Below are 21596 nucleotides of genomic sequence, written 5' to 3'. Positions count from 1 at the left end.
CCGATTTTACTCAAACTTTCACGTTATATTTCCCCAGTTTTCTTGTCCTTCATGGCAAGTTTTGCAGCGAGGCAGTGTTTTGTAGCAGCACAAATGAATTTCAAAATTTTCCATTTCGTGGCCTCAATCTGAGAGATTTCTGCGGGCAACCTTGCGTGTTTGACATCACAGGATGCACGCCTGTCTATATTCACTCTGTGTTTGCTGAAGGACGAAATTTCGAGCTAGCTTTTGGTGATTTCAGACAAATAATGAACGAAGCACTTACAGTCACCAGCTTAGCCAGCCAATGCACACATAACAGGTTTTGTGACAGTATCCGTGACGTCACAAGACAGTATGTCGTGACGTCATCGTTTGGTCGAAACCAGGTTTCTGATTTCTGGCTTTTTCGTTTTTTGAATACTTCTACTTGGTATTTTGAAAAATGGTTTCTTGTACCGGAGTGAAGGGGCCATAAGAAATGTGACGCGATTATCAACTCAAAATATTTAACGAACCCCTGAAGTTGGCCTTAACCTTCCTTGAAATGAACCAACTAGCCCACAACAACGCCCTCCTAAAAAAAAAAAGTGGGATACATGCGCATCAAGGGCAATGACTAGCCACCAGTGAGCTGGGTCTTGCCTGATGTGAATACCTGTCCTCGCTGCTAGTTTCAATGTCTCAGCCATCCAACAAGTCTCAACTATCCTTTTAAGCTGGGCTCTGAGCTGTTCGGCAGTGTTAGGGAAAGCGATAAACCATTTCCCACAGTGCTAACAACTCATTAGTTGAGTGAAATCCCCAAACCTGCCATAGTAAGGAAGCAGAAATTAAAGACTACTGTTCAGCTCCACTCACGGAATTAAGCAAAATAGGTTGTTAGCAATGAAAAATGATGCACTAAAAAATAGGGCACTGGCAATGTCACACACACACAAAAAAAAAACGAAGGCATCTCATAATGATGTCCAATAGACAGCCACTTGTTTTCCATGCGTCTGTGTAAATATTTTTGCACTAAACAATTTTGCCTGTCAGTCACAGTGCCAGCCAGCAATGCAGAAAAGATACTCCAGCAAATTAAGGGAAGAGGGTCATGCATTCCCAACACAAACAGAATCAAATGAGAAGGCTGAGTCCACCAAGTTCTCTCTTAGCGCCAACAGTACTCAGGAAGTCTGCACTTCTTTCAGGCGCAATTTCCGAGAAACATGATTTACAGGGCCACAGCGCGGGCAGGCCTTTAACCAAGAGCCACAGACGTTCTTTCGCGGGTTTTCAAAACGGTTTCATGCGCTGTCCTACTGCGAAAACTCGTTTTTACGTGGAGATGCGGCACAAACTCGACATTTCCGCGTGCCAAGCTGGCCAGACTGCTGGCGTGACATTCCGACAGAGGCCAACAGTAGAGCACCCACATACGCGTCGCGGTCGCTTACGGAACAGCCGATAACAGATTCTAGCAGCCGTTTCCCGACTTCAGCTTAGCAGGCGTGCGCGTTTCCAGCTGTCGCTGGCCGACCATATGAGTCCGCGAACCGTTATGAAACCGGTTTCCGTCTTAAAGCAGCCGCGGCCCGCAAAGCCTGGGCGCACAGTTGGCCCGCGCTAGCAGGCGCGGATGGAGGTTGCTTACACGTGACGATCGGTTTGCAGTTCATTCTGGGCAAAGCCATGCATCCCAGCGCAGGGTCACAGCGTCGGAAGAGCGCTTCTTGCGAGCCGTGGGGCTCGCGGACACTGCATCGTTCAGGAGGCGGTGACGGAACGCCGTCGTGCCACCGACAGGAGCTGCGATCGCGCGTCGCCGATGGCCTGCGCCGTTCAGTTGCCGACTTTCGTCCGGCTGATCATGCGTCCGATTTTGGGGGTCCCGCTGGCACGCGTTATACCGCCCGCTTCTTTAGTGCAGGGCCGTCATAATGCGTTACATTTCACCAAACCAGAGGCTTCCACTTTCGATGCACGACCAGCCGCTCTGGTCACGGCCTGAGGCTTACGTTGGCTCTCAGTGGCTGCCTAGAATCCAAAGCTACTGTTGGCTAGTGACGTTTTAGAACTTCAGAGTCAAGACGAGACAAGACTCATTTTGAGATTTTTTTTTTTTTCAACGGGAGTGCGAGTCAAGGCGTAGTTGGCGTAGTACGGTAGTAGTGTGAAGTTGTGAACTAGGATACAGCGCCACGAAGACTGGGAAGCATAGGCTAGCGAAGCCGTGTTGGTACCCGAAGCACCGAAGCCTCCCGGTCATGAAAGGCATGCTACGCACATGCTTAAACGGGTGCTGCGTAGCAGAAGCGACCGCTGTCGCTTTGCGCTTGTTTCTGAGCTTTGGAATTTGTGGGTTTCTGGTTTATCATGATCTTTGCGCATTGGTCTGCAGTTTACCCTTTGCAGCTATTTTGTCCGTCAGCGCCCCAGTTCGCATTAAGCGTTTCAAGGACCTCACGTCGCGCGCGCCTGTGTCAAAATAAAGGTATTAGCGGCATCAGCGTTGTAAACCAGCGCAGTGAAAAAAAAAAGTTAACGAGCTCGCGACGTGAGCCGCCGCTGTCCCTGTTCCCCACACTGGCGTAAGCGGCGGCTTCGAGCGAAATCCTCCCCTTCCAGCGCGCTCTGTTGCACCGGGGTAGGAAAGGAAACGGCCTCTCCGCTTGCCACGCAAGCAACCCAAGTCACCCAAGTGCTGCTCTTTTTCACCGCGCCGCCGTTCCCTTTCCCTCCCCCTCTCGAGCGCGCTGGTTGAGTGCTGTGGAGCATAGGCCGGACTACCATAGCGCGTCTTCGCGTGATCAGTTTGGAACCTAACTAAAAACAGGACACGCGAGGTAAGCTCTACTGTCATCCGATAACGCGGCCCATTTTTTAATTATTTTTTTCGGCTGTCGGTCGCATATGCGCCTTCCACCGTGCCGCCGACTACGCCAGCCCTGTGGTGAGCTCGATCAGGAAGAGCTAAGCCTCTGAGCCGTGTGCTTGGGTTGTCGCGCTCTTTGGCGTGCTCCGTGACCACGGCCTGACCTTGTGGTGTTCGTTTATGAACGGCAACTTCGCTAATGCGTAGTTGACGCGTACGCCCATTCCGAAGGTCGAGTTGGTCCTTTGTTGCGCAAGGACGCGCTTAACGACGCGTTGCCTACGCTGTCGTCGTTACCGAGGGCGGCCATGTTGGGCATGCGCGCAGTGTTTCTCCAGCTGCCCACTGCGTTGTGAAAGCCGAAGAAATACCGGAGTCCGGGACGTCTTGGAGTGGTTGCGTTAGGTTTCCCTAGTTAGTGCTGTCGCAGCCGGTTGGTGGTGTGGAGGAGGGTTTCGCCCCCGCCACGCGCAATGGATAAGCCAGCGCTGACTCCTCTGAGGGGGAGCGTCCGTTATCGCTGGCATGTGAATTTAGTCATGCGACGGTAGAATGAAATTCCTTCTGGACCATTCAGGCATTCGCCCGGCATCCCGACTGTCACACATCGTGGCTGTTGAAGTTCTCAATGGTAAGCTGATAAGCATTGCTTTCTCGCTGCCGTTGCATTTCCATTGCGGTCTGTGCCAGATTCATGAGTAGGTCCGCTGGGGCGTAGCGTTCTGAAATTTCCGGCGTGAATGCGTGGAGTTGAGCTAGTTTCTTTGCTAGCTTTGGAAAGTTAGCGTCATTGGTATGGATATTCGGTAGGTAATTTTCGACCTCGCCAGATTGCGAATGGTTACTGCTGCTCTCGGTGTAGCAGACGACCAAAAGCCATGATTACAGCAGACCAAGCCTTGAATGATTATCGAGCCGTGTACTCGGCGTGTCGTTCCGGCCGTGTAGCCTGCTAGTACTTTCGACCGCAGAACTGTGGCAGAACGTTAGTCGAAGTTTCGGGACGCTGAGACATCCCCGTGAGTAACCGGGGCATTTGCCATCTTAGTGGGCGTTGCCGTCTGCACAAAGCGGAAGAATTTTCGGTCATGGAAGTTTCCGAGTACTGCGGCCGCATTTGGCTTCCAGGAAACACCTAGACTTCGAACACGAACGTCAGCGCTGCGTGCGAACTGCTCGCTTCGTGCAAATTCTTTCGGTGTTATTTTACACGATTTTGCATTTCTTAAAGCTTAAGAAGCTGTCGCTTGCTATGACGTTAGGTTAGCTGTTGTTGTTAAAAGGTTAGCTACGCACTGTATATTAAAGCTCACCGATGCGCCGAGTGCGGTCGCAGGAACAAAAAATACGAACCGAACTTCACGGAACGCGGTAAAACCTGTTTCGCCACTCAAGTCATACGGGGTGCGCCGTCTGCTGCTATCAGACGGGAACATTCCCCGGCCTTTTATTTTTCTTTTTTTTTTCATTAGATACCTTTCCGTTTATCAGCCCGGCGTCCTACTCGTACCACACTGCTGATAGAATCATACCAACGAATAAGCTCTCTTTAGCAGGAACTCTTTGCACGATAAAAATTGGCTGTTCCTCTCGTGCCAGCTTTGCTGCTGATTTAGTGCACGTTTGATGCCTTAAATGACTTCCTTGTTTATAATTGGCAGATGCAGCCATGAATAGTGTATATGCTTATCACTGGCAATACTGTAGTGAACCAGGAAATAATATTAATAGATGCTTAACTCATTCACTTTCTTTAAATAATTTCACTGCTGGTTGGTCATTGAGGATGAATAGGGCAGCATCAGCTCATTGAGTATTGGCTGCGGTTTTGTGGCAGAACGGCTCATGATAAATGTGAATCTGCTGGGATGTAAAAAGAGAGCAACAAATCGGAACTTTGGAGGCAACGCACACCACTGCTGCCTGTTCATAGTGCTAAAACTGTTTTACATCATGGTCATGTATCAGCTAGCTCACGTTGCCACCTATATGCAGTAGATTCGTAGTGGTCTTTTCATTTTAATGTTTAATTCCTTGAACATTCACCAGTTCAGTCTGTCCCATAGCTTAAAATTGTATGGATTTTGCATTTGGGCTCATGCATAGCTTAAGGAACATGTTCAGTACTTGTTCAGAGAAACGGCTGAGGTGCCTGTGCAGGCTGTCGAGTAGTTTTGCTGGTTGTAAAGATACCTTGCACTTTAGTGGTCATGCTAGGGTCAAAGGAATTGCCGGCTCTTGCTGCAAACTGCTGATAGCATTTCCTTGTTGCTGTCTCGTGCGGATGTCCGCAATGTCCTCACAAGCCCAGCTCTTTACATGCTGATACGTTAGTTTGCTGATGGCCTTAGGCATGATTGTGTGTCCACTGTAGAGATAGTTGTGGAAGTTCTGCGCTGTAGTTTGCTTTCTTGTAGTCTAAGTGACAGCTCTACAGATACTCAGGAAAACTTAGTTCCGTGCAGTTCATAATGTTGAAATGAAAAAATTTTGCAAGAACAATTATAGATCTTCAAGAAACTTTAAACAAGACAGTTTTATGAATCTGGTAGCATTGAAATGAAGTGATACACTGGCTTGGCCTTTTTATAGGCTGCACTGTGGGCAATTGGACAGACTTGTCATGATTGCTTTGAAGCATCTCATCACTTCAGCAGCACATTTGCAACTTAACCCCTTATTTGGCAGGGTGTGCAAATTTGAGTGGAGATCCCAGTGTGATTAACCACCTTGCATTTGTTGGTGACCAGGGACTCTGCTGTTAGCTGAAGTTTACTAAGGCACTCAGTTCTGTTAGGTTTGCATGAAGAACAGCGGCGGAACGAAAACAAGCTCACCAATGTGGGGGAAGTTAAGCAATGAACAAATTAATTTTTTTTTGTCCAGTCATGTCAGAAATTACGCCCTTGAACCTGGCAAGATATTCCATTGTCCGTTCTATTAATAAGTGTTTACTGGGGAAAGGCTGTGTAAGGGGGTTTCCTTGCATGACAGAGCCTTTGGATTCAATGTGTCACCTGGTTTCATTTTTGATTTAAAGAGGAAAACCTTGGCCAAGTTGCAAAACATTCACGACAGTAGAGAAAATAATTACTTTTCGAGGAAAGGAGAGGCACAGTAACTGTCACACTTATGGGTGGACACACCTCAGCTGTGCCCTTAGGGAATATAAGAAGGAGGGAATGAAAGAGGGGCTATAGTGAAGGGCTGTGGAATAATTTTGACCACCTCATTTTTTTTTTTATGTGCACAGGAACCACCTCTCCACACAACATTTTAGGTAGGCACACCCCTTTAGCGTCCCAACCTGTTCCAATTGACATGGATGGTGCACCAGTGACTCTTTTAGCACCGGTTTTACTGCTGTCAAGTGCGATCAGCACCTGAGGGGTGGAACTCTGTGGTCAGATAAGACTTTGGTGACATACCTTCTGTCTGTTGTGACACTCGAATATTTAGGTTTCATATAGCAGAATGATTTGACTCGGAATGGCTGTTTAGAAGCTAGTTTCCCCTTGAGTTTCACAATACGGTGGCAGTATCCACATTGATCTCATTGTACCTTCTCCTGTCCCAGCCATATGTTGAACGAACAGGATAAAGGAAGATCAGACACACAGTGCATGCAGACAAGCACAGGTGGTCTGGTCTGGTGTGTTCCGTATAGTATGTGTACTTTTCACTTCTTATCAGCCTTTGTGGTCTCTTTGGCACACATCCATGTGTCGCACGTTCACTCGCTATTTCTAAAGCAGTTGTTGCCTATGGTACCTCTAGAATCTAAATGCCTCCCTCCTATCAAGACGTTGATATGCCTATATAGGGCCGTTAGTCCATGCTGAATTTATTCATACCATTCTTGCCAGTCGTACGAGCACGAAACAGCAGATACTGATTGAAAGAGGAGCCGAAGTTATTATTGAGCAATTTGTTCAGTTAACGAGCAGAGACAGGCCACCCTGCCCTCCCCCTACGGAATGCTCGGAATCTCAAGTTCCGGGCTAGCTAAGACATCAGCATTTAGGGGCAGGACTAAGGTTGGGGTCTTCATATTACTCCATTACTGTATCATGCCACCAAGGGTGCTTTTCCTTTCTCTTATGGTTCCCCTCCTTGCTAATCTTTTTCTTTATTAACCCCCTGTTAGCTAATCTTGCTGATCTGCTCCCCTGTATGCTGCAAGGGCTCATTTATGGGTGCGGGACTTTTGGGACTGACAGAGCATAAAAATCAGATGAATGATGAAAGAATGAGCAATAGAAACAGCAAAAGAGCAGTCTGGAATAGAAATAAAGTACATATTATTCCAACTGAAATCACATGCGAAAATAAGTTTTGAAACGACATGAAGTACACGTGGCTGGGATATATCGCATTTCATTTTAGTGTTGGCTAATTCATTTGAATTCCCTTCCTTTGGAGCCCCCTCTTGCTAGCCTCTTATGCTTCTTGACGCAACAGTGGGAAAAGCATTCTCTTAAAAATATTTTTTGTTGTTATGGCTGAAGCATAAACATGATTCCACATAAAGTGTCCTGTTTGTTATGTAAAGATCAACAGTTAGTGCAATGTAGCAGGAGTAGAAGGAAGCGGTATGTTGAATTTTCAGGCAAGCTTTTTCGCTCACACATTACATTGCACTGAATTAAATGCGCACTGATATCTGGTTTTCTTTCTACTTTACTGAAAATAAGATGCCATTCTGACTCAAGAGTGTTGGAGAATGGCTGCACAACAGAGTGAAAATGTTTCGGAAGTATCTCGGGACAACGGGCTCACAGGCCAGTTGCCTAGGATCTTAATCATTTTTAAACATGAGGGAGCTATCGCTTAGTGGGCTCTGCTCGAGTGTGCATTGTTGGCGAACAAAGGCTCTGCAAATAGCCATGAACATGCAACAGGAAGGTGCAATAATCTTAGTTTTTGGTTGTTCCAGGAAGTGGGATGAACAGTTTTACAGCTCGCAAGCACAGTTAAATTTTTATATTCGGAGTTCAGTTACGCTGTTGCTAAACTGAAACTATATATATATATACCAAAAGTGATTTCTGGCAGCTGATTTGGTCAATATAATATAAAATCACCAAAAATTGAAGAAACATAACAGGATTTAATTCACGACGTTTCGGCTGGAGGACCAGCCTTTTTCGAGTGACACTCATGTACATTTCAGTGTTTGTGTTGGCCTAAGAAACATGGGTCCTCTTGGGTGTCTTACCTTTGTTCATCTTTAGCCTGTTTTTAGAGCTACTTCACATACTTAGGGCATGGGCTATGGCTATTTAGGGAGTCACTTTTCTGCGACCGAATTCTGCCACTCTCTTCTGGTTTGTGCACCCAGATTTATGTATAGAAGTGCACAATCCCAGTGGTGACCCACGACTGACGTTTTGTTGCTCAAGTACCTTTGCTGAAAGTGTAGTGAATTTTCACTAATGTTGCACCACTTGTAAAAAATAGGTCCCCTGTGGATAATTTCAGCAAAACATCTACCTAGAATTTAGAAAAAAAACTCCGACTGTTTCTTTAAGTGCTGAAGGGTACTTGTCACCTAGGTTTCTGTTTCTTTGCTTCTCACTGTCAAACCCCTCTCCTTTCTGTGAAATATCTTTAACCAAGCTACGAGCACAAAAACCATGATAGCATTTTATGGCTTTTGGGAGTAACGCTTTGTGTTCACTGCATCAGCGAGGTGCGTTTATGAAGTAAAGGGACCTGTGGTCCTAGCTGAAGGTGCGAAATTTGGCAGGCGGCATTCGATTTACTTCCAAAGGTGTCCTCGAGGAGCATCAGTCATCAGTGTGTTTTGTTTTTGTCGACTGCCAAGTTCCTGCCAAGATGGCTTCTGTTGTGAGAGAGGGGTACCAGTTAGCTTGAGCCACACTGCGTCTGCAGCTCCAGAAAGCTGGCAGGCAATGGGCAAGTGCACAGAACTAAGGGTGCTGCAACGTCTGTGTCGCAAAATTTAGTGCTCACTAAATATTTATAAGTTGAGTCATTAGCCACATTCACAAAATATTGAGTTCGCAGAAAATAGTCGTTTGCAGTATCTCATGTAAAAAGCAGAAAACATGAGGATTATAAGCCCTAGAATTTTGATGCCTGGCTTGTTTAATATAGTCAAACAATTTGTTTACTGTTCTGATTGGCCAGTGGAGTAATACAGGACACCGTGGCCCAGTGTTATCAAATGCTGTTTTCTCAAGTTGTATCCTACTATTGTGGTGAATTGGAATGTTTCCACATTTGCAGCACATGTCAACTTGTAGTTTGATATTTGCAACGTGTTACCCTCCTGGAAGATCGATTCGTAACCACAGTGCTGGTAGTGCTGTGTGAGCTACTTGTTCAGACAATATCCCAGCAGCCCAACACAAGTTCTATTATATGACAATGATGAGCAAACCGCTGCTTGCACACAGTCGACAGACTTGGTTTTCTTGCTGGTATTCACTTTGAAGCACATATACCCCAACTTCTTGGGGGTGTGGAAACTCCACATTATTGCCTACATATCCCAGTATGAGCACACTTAGTAAAACTTTAGAAATCGTCACTTTTTTGGCACTTCCAGCCTCTGGAAGACACCTTTGACCCTTAGTATGTATTTAGTTTCACTACCTGTGGAAGTGGTGGCAGGGCAAAGCAGCTTGCTTTGAATATCCAGCTTCAGCCATTTATTACTTGTGTCTTATAGCACAATACTGGTGGTCACAAAAATTGATATACATAAGGAAGTTCTAGAGTCAGTCACTTTATAAGGACATCCTGTTACTTTTAAATAAACATTTAGTAAGACAGCAAGCAGCAGCACATTACAATCATATATGAGGAGAAAGAAAAGGGCATCACAGCGTACAAAATAAACAGATTAAACATGCACAATTAATAGTGATAATATAATTTAAGGCAGAAAACGTTAAATAAAAGTACACTGGTTATAAAAGTACAAATACAAGTTATACATACATGTACAAATGCATACAAACCAATACACAAATGGAAACTTAGTTCAACAGACTCAAGAAATAGGATGAGACAATTCAAACAAACGTGCAGCTATATAAACAACAAAGCAAAAAATTTAAACGACCACATAAAATTATCTGTGAGCAAAAAAGCCTGCAATAGCAAAGCATTCAATATAGTGGTGCAGCTGAAAAGTAACCGTAATTTTAAAATATCACAAGGCCTTATTTGGTCAGTTTTTAATGCTGGGAACCAAATATTAATTGTGGCTTCTTTCTCCCGTACTCAGACAACCAACAAACGTGTGCGCGGAGAAGGTACAGTCTCGCATTAAGAAGCTTTATGCAGTTATCAATCGGGGAGCTTGTGCGTCAAAAGGGGTGGACGGACGTAGTTCAAGTGGTCTGTTATCTCCGCTTATCTATAAATGCTTGTCTGCACCCCTTCGTTTGTTTTATCGTTCTTTACGTGAATGAAGCCAGTTGGCGACGTGAAGCAGTTTTTAAGCCATGGAGTTTAGATCAGCAGGAGTTACGGCTGAGTCCACGACAGTTCGCCGCTCTTGATACAGCAATGGGCAATTTCGTCTTCGTTTAAACATTGATGCTACAGTGTGTTGCTCGACAGCTGCTTGGACTTGGCTTGCATCTATGTTCACGGCACGTGCTTGCATGTGCAACTTGTCAAGAGCTCCAGTTCTTGCTGAAGGTTCTTGCGCATCAACTCACAATGTTAACCAGTGAGATGGCTGATAATGCATCAATCTGTGGCTGCAGACAAAAGGAAGAGACGAAGGGGAAAAGCACAAGACATAAATTGTTATTAAAAACGGGGTGGCATAAGGGAGTACAGAGTTGGTGCTGATTTTCAAAAATTTTTATCTTGATTTCAGTGCTTCTCTTTTAATCTGGTTGAAGGCATCACTTGGGAACTGAGGAGCTGATTTTTTTTTTTTCTGTACTGTACTTCTCCAGGCAAGCAATTGCTAATGAATAACAGAATATAGCATGGGAGGCTTACGATAATTTGAGGCTTTATTTTACATTTAGAAACCAAAGCTTGTTCACTTATGAAGCGTGTTCTTTTCTTCCTGTTTTAGATATGTTTACCTTTAGAATGTGCACAGAGAATGAGATGGGGCAGGACTAGTGGGGTTGTGTGTGAAAAACAGGGACAGAAATGGCAACTCTTCAGTAGTGAGCCAAGAGTTAACTCTGTGAACAAACAGGTAGCTTGACTGTGCTTGGAGCCCAAGCTTTGTGTTCAGCTGCAACGCACTCTGTACAAGTGGGGTGCGTCCAAAGAGCGAGTGGCGGGCGACCGTTGTCAGCAGGCCTTGTTTGGCAGGGCGCCTGAGTGGAAAGACCCAGCACACGGAATATGGATTATGTGTTGGCTGGCAACTGATAAGCTGTTTGGCACGTGTCAAAACGGAAAATATATGGGAGAAGGATATCCACCCTTTTCACATGACGTAACTGATTGAGACCAAGGCACTGGGGAAAGTGTCGCATGCCATTCAAGTAATTTGTTTTGAACAGGGACAAAAATTCTCAAAACTTTCTAATGTTTATTCCACGTCTTTGCATCGAGTTCAGAGCTGCATCTAAAATCTTATGAGATGTTTAGGAATCAGTGTATCATGGAGCCTCGCAAAGCAGCATGCATCGTTCATTTAGCCTTTTTAAAAGGTACAGCAAAGTGATTTTCAGTTCAGTGCACATTCCCGACTTATGTTCACAAGAGAGTTGTTGAGTAGTGAGGTGTAGACAGAACTCATTTTTTGGAAAATAAAAAAGTAATGAAAATGCTGGTGACTCGTTTGGTGTGAACTATGGTGTCTAGTGTACCAGTACTTCTCGAATCATTAGTTCTTGACTGCAGTTTTCCGCTATTTCAATGTGACCCAAGACAAATCAAGTAGACTCTTTTTACCACTTGATATACTGCCTGCAATTCAGCCATTAACGCTCTTATACTGTCACTAATGACATTACAAGATTCAAAGTTTGGGAGCTGCAAGCAGTCTTAATGGAAGTTTTTTTTTTCCACTGTGGATGAAAATTCATCTAAATCTGCATGCAGTAGTGTACATGCTAGAAGTGATGCACGGGTGGTCACACACTTGTCTAAAGGGCTTTAGCAACATGCTCTGCAATGCGTCGGCAACCGCTACCATTGGCTTGTGCTGTTGAGACAGCTTGCCTTTGAGCTTGCAGTAAGTGTGCTTGCCTTATGTTGTCTCACATTTAAGTGGTCCCCTTTTTGCTGTGCGCTTCGTTCATTGTAAGAAGTGCAAATTCTAATGATGGACAAAAGTGCTGGGATGCAATGCATGCTGCGTCTTGCACGATGCATGTAACCAGCGGTGTGCACCACTTGTTCATCCCTCAAAGAGCACACGCTAGAGCGAACGTAGCACACAGTTAAAGGTGGCCACTCCATTGAGAGGTGATAAGGCGGCACGCTCTGTGGGCAATCGGGTGACAAGCTCTCGACACTGGCGCCGACAGCAGTTGTTGGTGACGCACTGGCGGAGCACGCTGCTCTCGCACTCTCAACGAGTGTGTGGGTATCTGTATATCACTTCCGGTGTGCATTCAGTGCTGTGATTAGGAAGGGCACAGGTATGCTCAGAAAATGCGCTTCGCTGCTTTAGAGCTGGACATAGCCCTTGGTTCCTGCCTGTGGCAGGGACCACTGCATGTGGCACTCGTCAGACCTCAGCTCCGTCTCCCGCTGCTCTTAGGCCGGACATGCTCTTCAAATCCACATCCTTACGTTCAAGTTTCATAAGATAACAAAAGGGCACTCCAACAGCCGGGAACATGTTGTGTGCGTACCTTGCTGCTTTTATTACTGTTGAGACGTGTACCTCAGGGCACTGTCTGGATGATAATACATACTGCTTGCACATGCTTCAAAGGTTTCTCATTGTCGGCACTTTGTCACTTCCTTCCTGCCACATTGCCACTGGTTAATAAATGTGGGCAGTGTACGCTCCTTCCTTCATACCTTTATCTCGTTGCTTCAGCTTCCTTTTGAAAATCCGCTTAGAATGGAACACTTGGTCCATTGCAAAGCATTGCTTAACAGCTTAAGCCATAAGAAAATACGGAATGCAGCGAAAGATTTCTGCTGTCATTTTGGTACATCCTTGCAGGTCTCTAACCATGAGATGACAGTAAAATAGCTGTTTCTTCTCACTTCTGTCCTATTTGGGGAAGGGGGGGGGGGGGGGGGGGGGGCTTATCAGGTTTGGGGGAGGGTGACATCTAATCTGTTTTCTAGATAAGACATCCAGCACGAGCAGTGACAGCCTTTGGGTGCATTATAAGCTGTGGGGCTGCACAGCACCGACCCCTTTTGCTCGGAACACTTTCTATACTGGATACTAGTTTTAACAGTACTGAATACTTCTACTTCGGAAGATGCTTGCGGTGAGTTTTCTATAATATTTAGTTTCAGCAAGATGTAGGAGACTGGGTGGGCAGTGTCAGAATGAAAGGAGATAATGAAACCGCTACAAGAACACAAAATAAAGGAAGTTATTAGATCGCCACCTTTCGGAAATTCATATTATGCGGCACATTTTCATCGCAGAATTTTTGCAGAGGAAGGAGCACAATCAGTCATTTCTTGATTGTGAACAGTGTGAGTAGTTTACCTTCTGTGTTTTGGAAATTCATATTATGCGGCACATTTTCATCGCAGAATTTTTGCAGAGGAAGGAGCACAATCAGTCAATTCTTGATTGTGAACAGTGTGAGTAGTTTACCTTCCGTGTGCTTGTTCCCTTCTGGGAAAACAACTTCTGGTATTTTTTTTATATACCTCATAAAATTATCTAGGGTTTTAATGCGTTGAAATAAGTAGCATTTTCATTTGGCCCTAGACATTTGAGAGACATTGAGGAGTATAAAAAGTTGAAGCCATTTTTTTTCTTTCTCAAGAGGATAAAACAGTGTACAGGGCGAGGAGAGCTGTCAGAGGGTGGAGTTAGTGGTTTTCGCTACGAATATAGCCTGCAGATTGTGGCTCAAGTCTATTATGTTTGCTTTTGAAACACATTGTTGATATGTTCTAGCATGGTAGTTAGTGTCCATGCTTGCAAAAGGTGAAATATTTCAGCACGTCTTACTACGAGGAAGACGTTATGCTCTCCTACTGGTTCGCAGTGAAGGATAGCAGTGGAAAGCTGGTTGATGTTTGCAAATGCATGCCAAGCTGAAGGGCCGTGTGAACTCATTCCAAAGCATGCCTGTTCAGATTGATTCGTATGACGGCAGCAGATCGATTCGTATCACGGCACATTCAACATGTTCACAGCTGTTTCTGGATGCGCATCAACATCTTGTGTACAGCTGAGAAGCTGCTTCCATTTTGGTCTTCATCCAGCACCTGCCCCGCCTGAAAGCAGCTTATGTTGGTGTTGTACTATGAACGTTGTTGGTTTTGTTTTTTGATAAAAGTAATGAAAGCAGGTCTGGAGGTGACGTCTATTCATCCTCGATCAACTCTTAGAAATCCCTAGTGCAAGCCTGAGGTCAGGGAGAAGTGTCAAAATTGCAAGGTTCGCTGTGAAAAAATTGCAAGCTTCGCTGCGAAAAGTTAAGCATCAGATGAGCATTTTTTAATTTTTTTTTTTTTGCAAGGCTTTGGCACGAGGGTCACAGCTGAGTGGGAGCTCTTGCACCAAAGAGTTGTTCTACATAAGCTTCAAAATGTGTGTTGTGGAATTTTTCTCTCATTTCTATCTTCATGAATTGACTTTTTTTTTGCAAATTCTTGTTGACCACATAAATTTTGCCAATTGGATTTTTTTTCCTTGTGTATTTTTTAAAAGTCCTTGCAAGCATTTTTTTTTTTGTCACATTTTAATTTGCTGCAGTAAACCATGATATTCTGATTTACTGCTTAATACATTTTTAAGCGTCCCACTTCGAAATTGGCTTTTTTTTTTTTCTTTTAAGGCAAGGAAAGATTGATAGTGGCATGGAGTCGGTAAGAAGGTTTGCTTATCGAAAGAAACGTGCTTCTCATCTCCCCCACTGCCCTTGTTTTATTACCAGCTTCTAATGAATGGTTACGTATTCCTTTGATGAAATAGCATGGTTTATAAGGCATGCACTTAACTACTCAAGGCTGTTTTCTCTAGTGCTAGTTTTTTCAGGATCAACAAACAGCCCTTTGCATTGTCAGAGGTTGGCTTTATAAAATGTAACAACTTTGCCTATTGCTTTGGGATAGCTAGATGCACTCATTGGAATGAGGAAAGCTATAAATGGGGTTATTCAGTAGGAGCTGTACATTCTGCCTAGCTTGCTCATTGATTTCATTTGGTCTGACCATTTGAGCGTAATAGGCAATTGCAAGTATGCGCGCACCATTGTTAAAAGCAGTGACTGTTCTCTTGTGCTGTTCACGCCTTTTTTTGTGAACTGATATTGCCTCTGCCATGCCGAACCCATAAAGGTATCCTGACTCCAGCCGTAACGTCATAGAAGAAAAATATCTAGGCCAGAGGTTACCTCAATCGCTCACATGACGAAGCCTTGTCTAATCATTTCCGCGATGTTCATGATAACTTAGTGCATGGGGACAACCGCCCGGAGTACAATGGAACTGGTCCTCTAGCAGTCTCAACACCCGCTTTTGGTGTTGGTGTAGTTTGGTGTAGAGGATTTTTTTTTTAAGTTTTCTTCACATTGCTTGCGAGTGAAAGAACAGCCGTGTTAATGCAAGTAGAAGACATTTGCTCAAAAACTGCATGGGGACATACTTTACTTTAGCTAATGAAAATGCCAAATTAATTGCAAAATGAGCTTTTACATATGTGAATCACTGGTGCTAATTAATAGCTGCCTGGTGCAAGTAAGGCTTAAAAAGCCTTTGTAAGCGTGGAGTGCGTTGCAACTGTGACAACTGCCAAGAAGCTTCTGATATTGCACAGTGTTGATTTGGGTCAGAATAATCTGAAATGGGTCAAACTTTCTCTACAGCTTTCAAGTGCGTTCCTGCACTTTACACCAAATTTTTATGAAGACAGCCACTGCTGTAGCTTACTGTTAGTTGTAAGCACTGGATATGGTGGTTTATGGTGGTTTAATGTCCCAAAGCAACTCAGGCTGGATATGACTGGATATGACACATTTAGGTTAGGTGTATGGTAGTGTTCAGTGTCATGTTGTTCCTTTAGTTTCTTTCTGTCATTGTATTCTTAGCCTTAATCTCAAGCATTACTTAAAAACTTGCACTTTACTAAAGATTCTGAATATTATTTCTGGCTGGGCTAATTTGTTGCAGTTAATAGCCCCTTATTTTCCTGGTTCTTTTCATATAATGTGATCTTCAGCACTGCTAAGGTAAAATTTGCCTCATCCACCATTTGAGATGGAAGAGGACAAGAGTCAGCACTCTTCATCTTCGCAAAAGCATAATTAATATTGGGCTTTTTTTTTTTAATGCTGTCTGAAGAGCATAGAAATTCTTATAGACTACTACCTTATATTTGCCTGCACTCTTTGGTGACTATAGCATCTATTCAGAAGAGTGCCACAAGATTTGTTCATCGCTACTATGATCACAATTTCTCGCCTTCCATGACATTATATCGCTCTCAGGCTCTGTGTCCACTAATGTGGATGTGACCGGAACACTAACAATTATCTTCTATACAAGACACAATTTCCACAAATGTGGATGCAAAATGTATGCTAAATTCTGAAAAACTTTGTGTACAAAGATATCGAGTTAGGCATGCGAAATGAATGCAGGAATCAATTTTTTTTACCTGTGGCTCCATGTTTTATGGCAGCTTTCGTACGGCTTAGATGAGTCAGGTTTTGTTTCCTTATTTTGCAAGTATAAACCGTTTACAGCACCTAAAATATGTTTATTTCTTTACATAACAATATATTATGACTGGTATTAGTCAAAAGAAGTAAAATTAAGACCTTGGAAATAGTGTTGGATCATGATGTGGGTATATGAGGACCCAACAGATTCCATAGTTATTTGTTGGGTAGGGTTGGAATGTTTTCTTCGCAATCCTGGCATGCTCCTTACAAAAATGTTAAATTATATGAAAATTTGCCCCGCAGTGGATCATAATTCACACTTTATTGGGATATTATTGCTTCATTTTATAGCCTAGAGTTACATGCCGACACTCTTCCTGGGGCATTACAAGACGCTGACTGGTTTCGGTGGAAACTTGCACATGCTGAATTACTATAAGTTGCTTTCCTTATTATTCATAATTATGGCCTGTACTTACCCTACAGCATTTTGCTCCATAAGGTGGCTGTACTGGCAAGAAAAGACACGGACCGAGGGACTTGCATGTGTGACACGCAACTCGTATTTTTGTCTTTGAGCCACATCTCTATGTTATCTATTGCCAGAGTGTCCAGAAATGGGATGTTTTTACCCGACGTCACACAGCTGATTAGCTTGTGTGCCACAAATGCCCCACTGTGTCGGCTGGAGCCTTTGCACTGGTCTAGATGCTTCAGGCAGGCAGAAGGGCCCGCTCGTTCCTCCGTAGGTCATACCCTCAAGAGAAGAAAGTGCCTATCTTGTATCGGTTCTATGGCGAAAGGTGAGAGACCCTATAGTCTGGGGTACAAGTGCCAGATTATAGCTGCGAGATTTCGACTTTCAAACGATGGCTGTGACACCGTTTGGTTTAGGTCACATAAGGCGTAAAAGGAAGAAGAAAAAAACCCTAGCAATGTTACCACTGCTCTTCATTCAATATCATTCCAGCTTTGGAAGAAGGCCGGTTTGTATTTATATTGCAGTTTTTTGATGCCTCACGTTTTTTTATGAATCGTGGCGTCACAGTCATTGCTTGGCTGTTGAAACAGAATCTATAAGAGAAAAAATTTACAACATGTAGAATCCGTTCATGTGCACTTTTCTTCTGAACCCAAGGATTTTTTAACTTGGGCATCAGCTGCATTGACTGTGGTTGGATTTTTGTGTTGATTTGCGTTCTCGTAATGTCAAACACAGCAACAGTGCTTGCTTCTTTCTCATTGCTTCTAAGAATAGTCGCATTTCTTTTCTTCTTATTGACCGTGCTTAAGGCAGGGAAGCAGCAGTTTAAATTATTTTCACTATTTCATTTTTGCAAACTTGCTTTCCATATGTAGCTTGTTGTGATGATTCCAAAACTGAGTTAGTACTTATGGTTATTAAAAAATGCCAATTAAGACTCCTTTTAAGTCATCTCCAAATTAACTGATAAAGCAGGTGCACAAGTTTTTTAATCGGAATGTGTGCACTAATGCTGTTATTTTTCCTTTTAAATGCCTAGTTATAAGAATAAACTTTGCATATCACATTTATGTGAAAACTTTTTACAAAAGTGAAATTTAAGAACTATTTTACTAGCACATATGAAAAGCCTGAAAGTTTTAATCCATTAATCAATGTCTGCAGGGCTGACTCACGCAAAAAACAATAGTTTTTTCTGGAATTCTTTAGCATGTTTATTTGGCCCTATTTTTAGCGAAAACCACTTCAAATGTGCAGAATCCAGATGAATCTTGGTATCGGGGGCATTCTTTCTTGGAGGCTTCATGTAGTCGTAACTGTTTGATTCATCCGATGGGTACCAACTGCGAGCAAAATCGTCCGTTGTTTGTTCTGTTGTCTGTTTGCCTAGCGCGAGCACTCCGTTCCACGGCACTACCTGCTTTTCGTCATCTTCTATGCAGCACTAATCCATGCTTTCCCACTGATTCGAATGTAGTAAACATTCTCTGTAGTTTTTATCAGCTGCTGTAAATACTTTTCGGCTGCTTGCTGCAGCCGATTCAATTATAATGCAAATATCGGTGCCCCTACAAAGTTAATTCATGGTTAATCCGCCGTCATACTTGGGCTTTTTTTAGGAGCATTTGCCGCTTTGTTCTTATGCGGTATCCAACTATTGCTGTTTCGCGCCCGGCACTAAACATGCTAACTGGTTCTGCTATAACACTTCGTGCATGAGGGAGCCAAATGATTTTTCAATTGAATAGCCCCTATCGTTTGGTGGGTTTTGGGCGCAGATATTTCCACCCCTGGTGGCAGTGTGCTGCCGTTTGTAGTGCATCCTTTTCAGGCATACTGCATAGAGGCATGGTGAAGGTGTCACAATCACACATGAGGATTTTGGTGGGACCATCCATATTGCGTGATGTGGCTTTCAGTGCGTCCTGAAAAATCATCAAGGTGGCTCTCAGGCCGATCGTGCACTAGCATCCCTAGCACTAATGATGCCGGTGACAACAGTAGCACCCGCTGCCACAGCAAGGTTCATCATTTTGTTATTTTCTGCTGCTCTGAACTACTTCCCATTTGCACCCTTTGCAGTGCGAGGTGATGTGAGGCAGTGTGTCTCACAGGAGATGAAAGCGACAGCACAGCTGTGACGGCTGGAGTGCTGTCGTGTTGCGGATTGCTGTTGCTGTGTAACTAGCAAGCGGCAAAGAACGAGCTAAGCGAAAAGCAGCCTTTCGAGCTAGTATTATCTTGCTCTGTTCCCCGTTGCACGCGCTGAACCCAGCGCCAGAGCAGACGGAAACGCGGGCTTCCTGCTGCAACTTGATACCCATGTGACTCAAGTAGCCAGCTCCAGTGCTAGCTTTGCCGGATTAATTTGCGTCGTTCATATCTGTCGTTGCTCAGAGAAATGTTGACTAAATTGGCCACTTTATTTTCCGCATCCCCTAAACGCATCTGGAATGTCGGAAATTATGTTTAGGTGGCAGCATTTGAACAACCAGTTAAATATCAATCGGCAAAGCATGTTAGTCGCGTGTATCATAGGTACCTCTGTATGGATTCATTGGAACCAGAGCAGGGAACTGGACTTGGAAAACTTGGAAAATATGTAACACGTCCGCTGTGATGCGTGAAGGCAGGGAAGTTGCATTGGCCAGCTCTATTCGGTGTGTGCACAGGAGGTACACAAATCGAACATAGATTTCAAGCAAAGTGGTAGTTAAAATTAGCATTTGGTCGCCATCATAGACTGCCCTAGTCTAGTGGTGGTCCTTGATCCTTCCTTAAGTCAGACAAATTCTCAGCCGCAAAAGTTCAGGGCAGCTTTAGAGCATACCTATGCAAGTTTATGATAGCACTTAGCTGCGTCTGCGGGGCACTGTGGTACAGCGGTCTTTCCGTTTCCTGAGGATCTTGTGTTCACACCCAAGATTCTTAGGATTGGTTGTGCTGTTGTGATGCATCGTTGGTTTCGTTGAGGCCACTGTTGCCACCATGACTATGACTGCTGTTTTTTCGTTGGCCGCGATGACTTCGACGATGACTGTATGATGTTCAGCTGCTGAGCGGGAATGTTGTGGGTTTGGTCACGGTTGTACTAGCTCTGTGTTTAGATGTATTTACAGTGAACATAGTAAGCTGTGGCGCTTTGAAGAACCTGTAGTACCGAAAACAAATCGACAGGCCTCCAATATGGCATATCTCACAGCCCCAATCTCTGTACCTAAGAAAAAATTTATGGATGCATCGGTTATTATATCCCTATTTTGTTTTTGTTTTCCATGTTTCGTATGACCTATACTGACCTTTGATGTCCTATACCCATTGCTGAGCTGTTTAAACTAAACTGATACCGAAACAGGTGACAAAAGAAATTCGATTATAAATTATTTTATGCAGTTGTAGGCGAATATCACATGGTGATCCGTGTATGCTACTAATGTCTTGCGCATCATTATGAAGAAGAAAACATTTAACCAAAAATGTGATGACTGTACTCCTTTAATTGCATTTTTCAAAAGATAAGGAAGCCTGCCAGGTTGTGCCTCATTTCTCGGAGCATCGAGCTAACGGGACAGGTTGCCACTATGACACTCACTAATCGTGTTTTTCTTTCTCTATTTCACCCCCTATTTCTCTTCTCTCTGTCCCCTTCTTGTCCCTCCTGTTCCTTCTGCACCATTGCAGGGTAGCCTCTGGTTAACCTCACTGCCTCCACTCCTCGTTCTCTCTCCTCTCTCTATTGTGGTGCTTTCATTGCCACGACGTCTGAAGAACCTTTCTTGCCCTGTGCAGGCGCCCATGATGGTACATACAGTGGCAGAACGGTTGGCTCAGCCACCCACGTTCCGGCCCGCCCCTGAGCGCATGGTGACTGATGGGCCACTGGGGGTCAAGTTTTCAAGCATGGCCACCGTCAGCCGTAGCCCGGACCTGAGCCAGGAAGATGTCCGGATCGCCTCGTTTCATGGGTGGCCCCTTAACGCCCCAATCCCCGCCAAGAGGCTGGCACAGGTGGGCACTGCACTTCCCAGTGGGCTTGGTTTCACTGGAAGAAAGCAGGGTGGTTTGGGGTGCTGCTCTGTGAGTGGGGGCAGCTTCAAAGTCCAAACTTCACCAGGATTTTTTCTCTGGAGGAGGATTGTTTTGCATGCCAACACCAGGCACACGAAAGCTCGCTTGCCTGCTGCTTGCAGGTTTCACAGAAGCAGAATTGCAATGACGACCAAGTTGAGTGGTGCAGAGGGCTTAATCAACTGAGAACACAGAAGACTGGACGAGCGCTGTGTTTCTGCTGTGTCCCGAGCAGTTTTTTGTGCTGCCCTCTTGTGAGTCAAGTATGAACAGACTAGCCCTAACGCAGATTTTAGTCTAATGCTTTCTTCTCTTTGTTGTAACTAAATGAAGTCTGTCAGGCATTTGTTTTTCGAAATGAGGTGCGACACCTTGAGAGATTCTCTCTACCCAGCATTTCTGCACTGTGCCTTACATTCAGTCAAAACAGCAT

At 44.3% G+C, this 21596-nt stretch overlaps 2 protein-coding genes across 5 annotated transcripts in view; one reads left to right on the top strand and one right to left on the bottom strand.

Moving 5' to 3' along the window:
* The window catches only part of SIDL (SIDL trafficking protein particle complex subunit 10), an 80441-nt gene extending 78435 nt beyond the window's left edge, over positions 1-2006 (bottom strand). The window contains exon 1 of the mRNA XM_077632699.1: positions 1622-2006. Within this exon, the coding sequence (XP_077488825.1) occupies positions 1622-1661 (40 nt within the window). The 5' untranslated portion in view covers positions 1662-2006. The remainder of the gene's footprint in view (positions 1-1621) is intronic.
* Positions 2007-2071: 65 nt separating this feature from the next.
* Positions 2072-21596, top strand: part of LOC144099414 (baculoviral IAP repeat-containing protein 7-like) — a 38187-nt gene continuing 18662 nt past the window's right edge. The window contains exons 1-2 of one of the 4 annotated variants that reach the window (XM_077632701.1): positions 2072-3473; positions 20885-21103. In XM_077632701.1, coding sequence (XP_077488827.1) covers positions 3471-3473; positions 20885-21103 — 222 coding nt within the window. In that variant the 5' untranslated portion in view covers positions 2072-3470. Of the gene's footprint in view, positions 3474-13160; positions 13252-17276; positions 17415-20884; positions 21104-21596 lie in introns of those variants that run through there. The other 3 variants (XM_077632702.1, XM_077632700.1, XM_077632703.1) reach the window with 3 other exon arrangements.

This window comes from Amblyomma americanum, chromosome 7, assembly GCF_052857255.1.
Source record: "Amblyomma americanum isolate KBUSLIRL-KWMA chromosome 7, ASM5285725v1, whole genome shotgun sequence".
NCBI classification, from domain to species: domain Eukaryota; kingdom Metazoa; phylum Arthropoda; class Arachnida; order Ixodida; family Ixodidae; genus Amblyomma; species Amblyomma americanum.
This window is presented reverse-complemented; position numbering and strand designations above follow the sequence as displayed.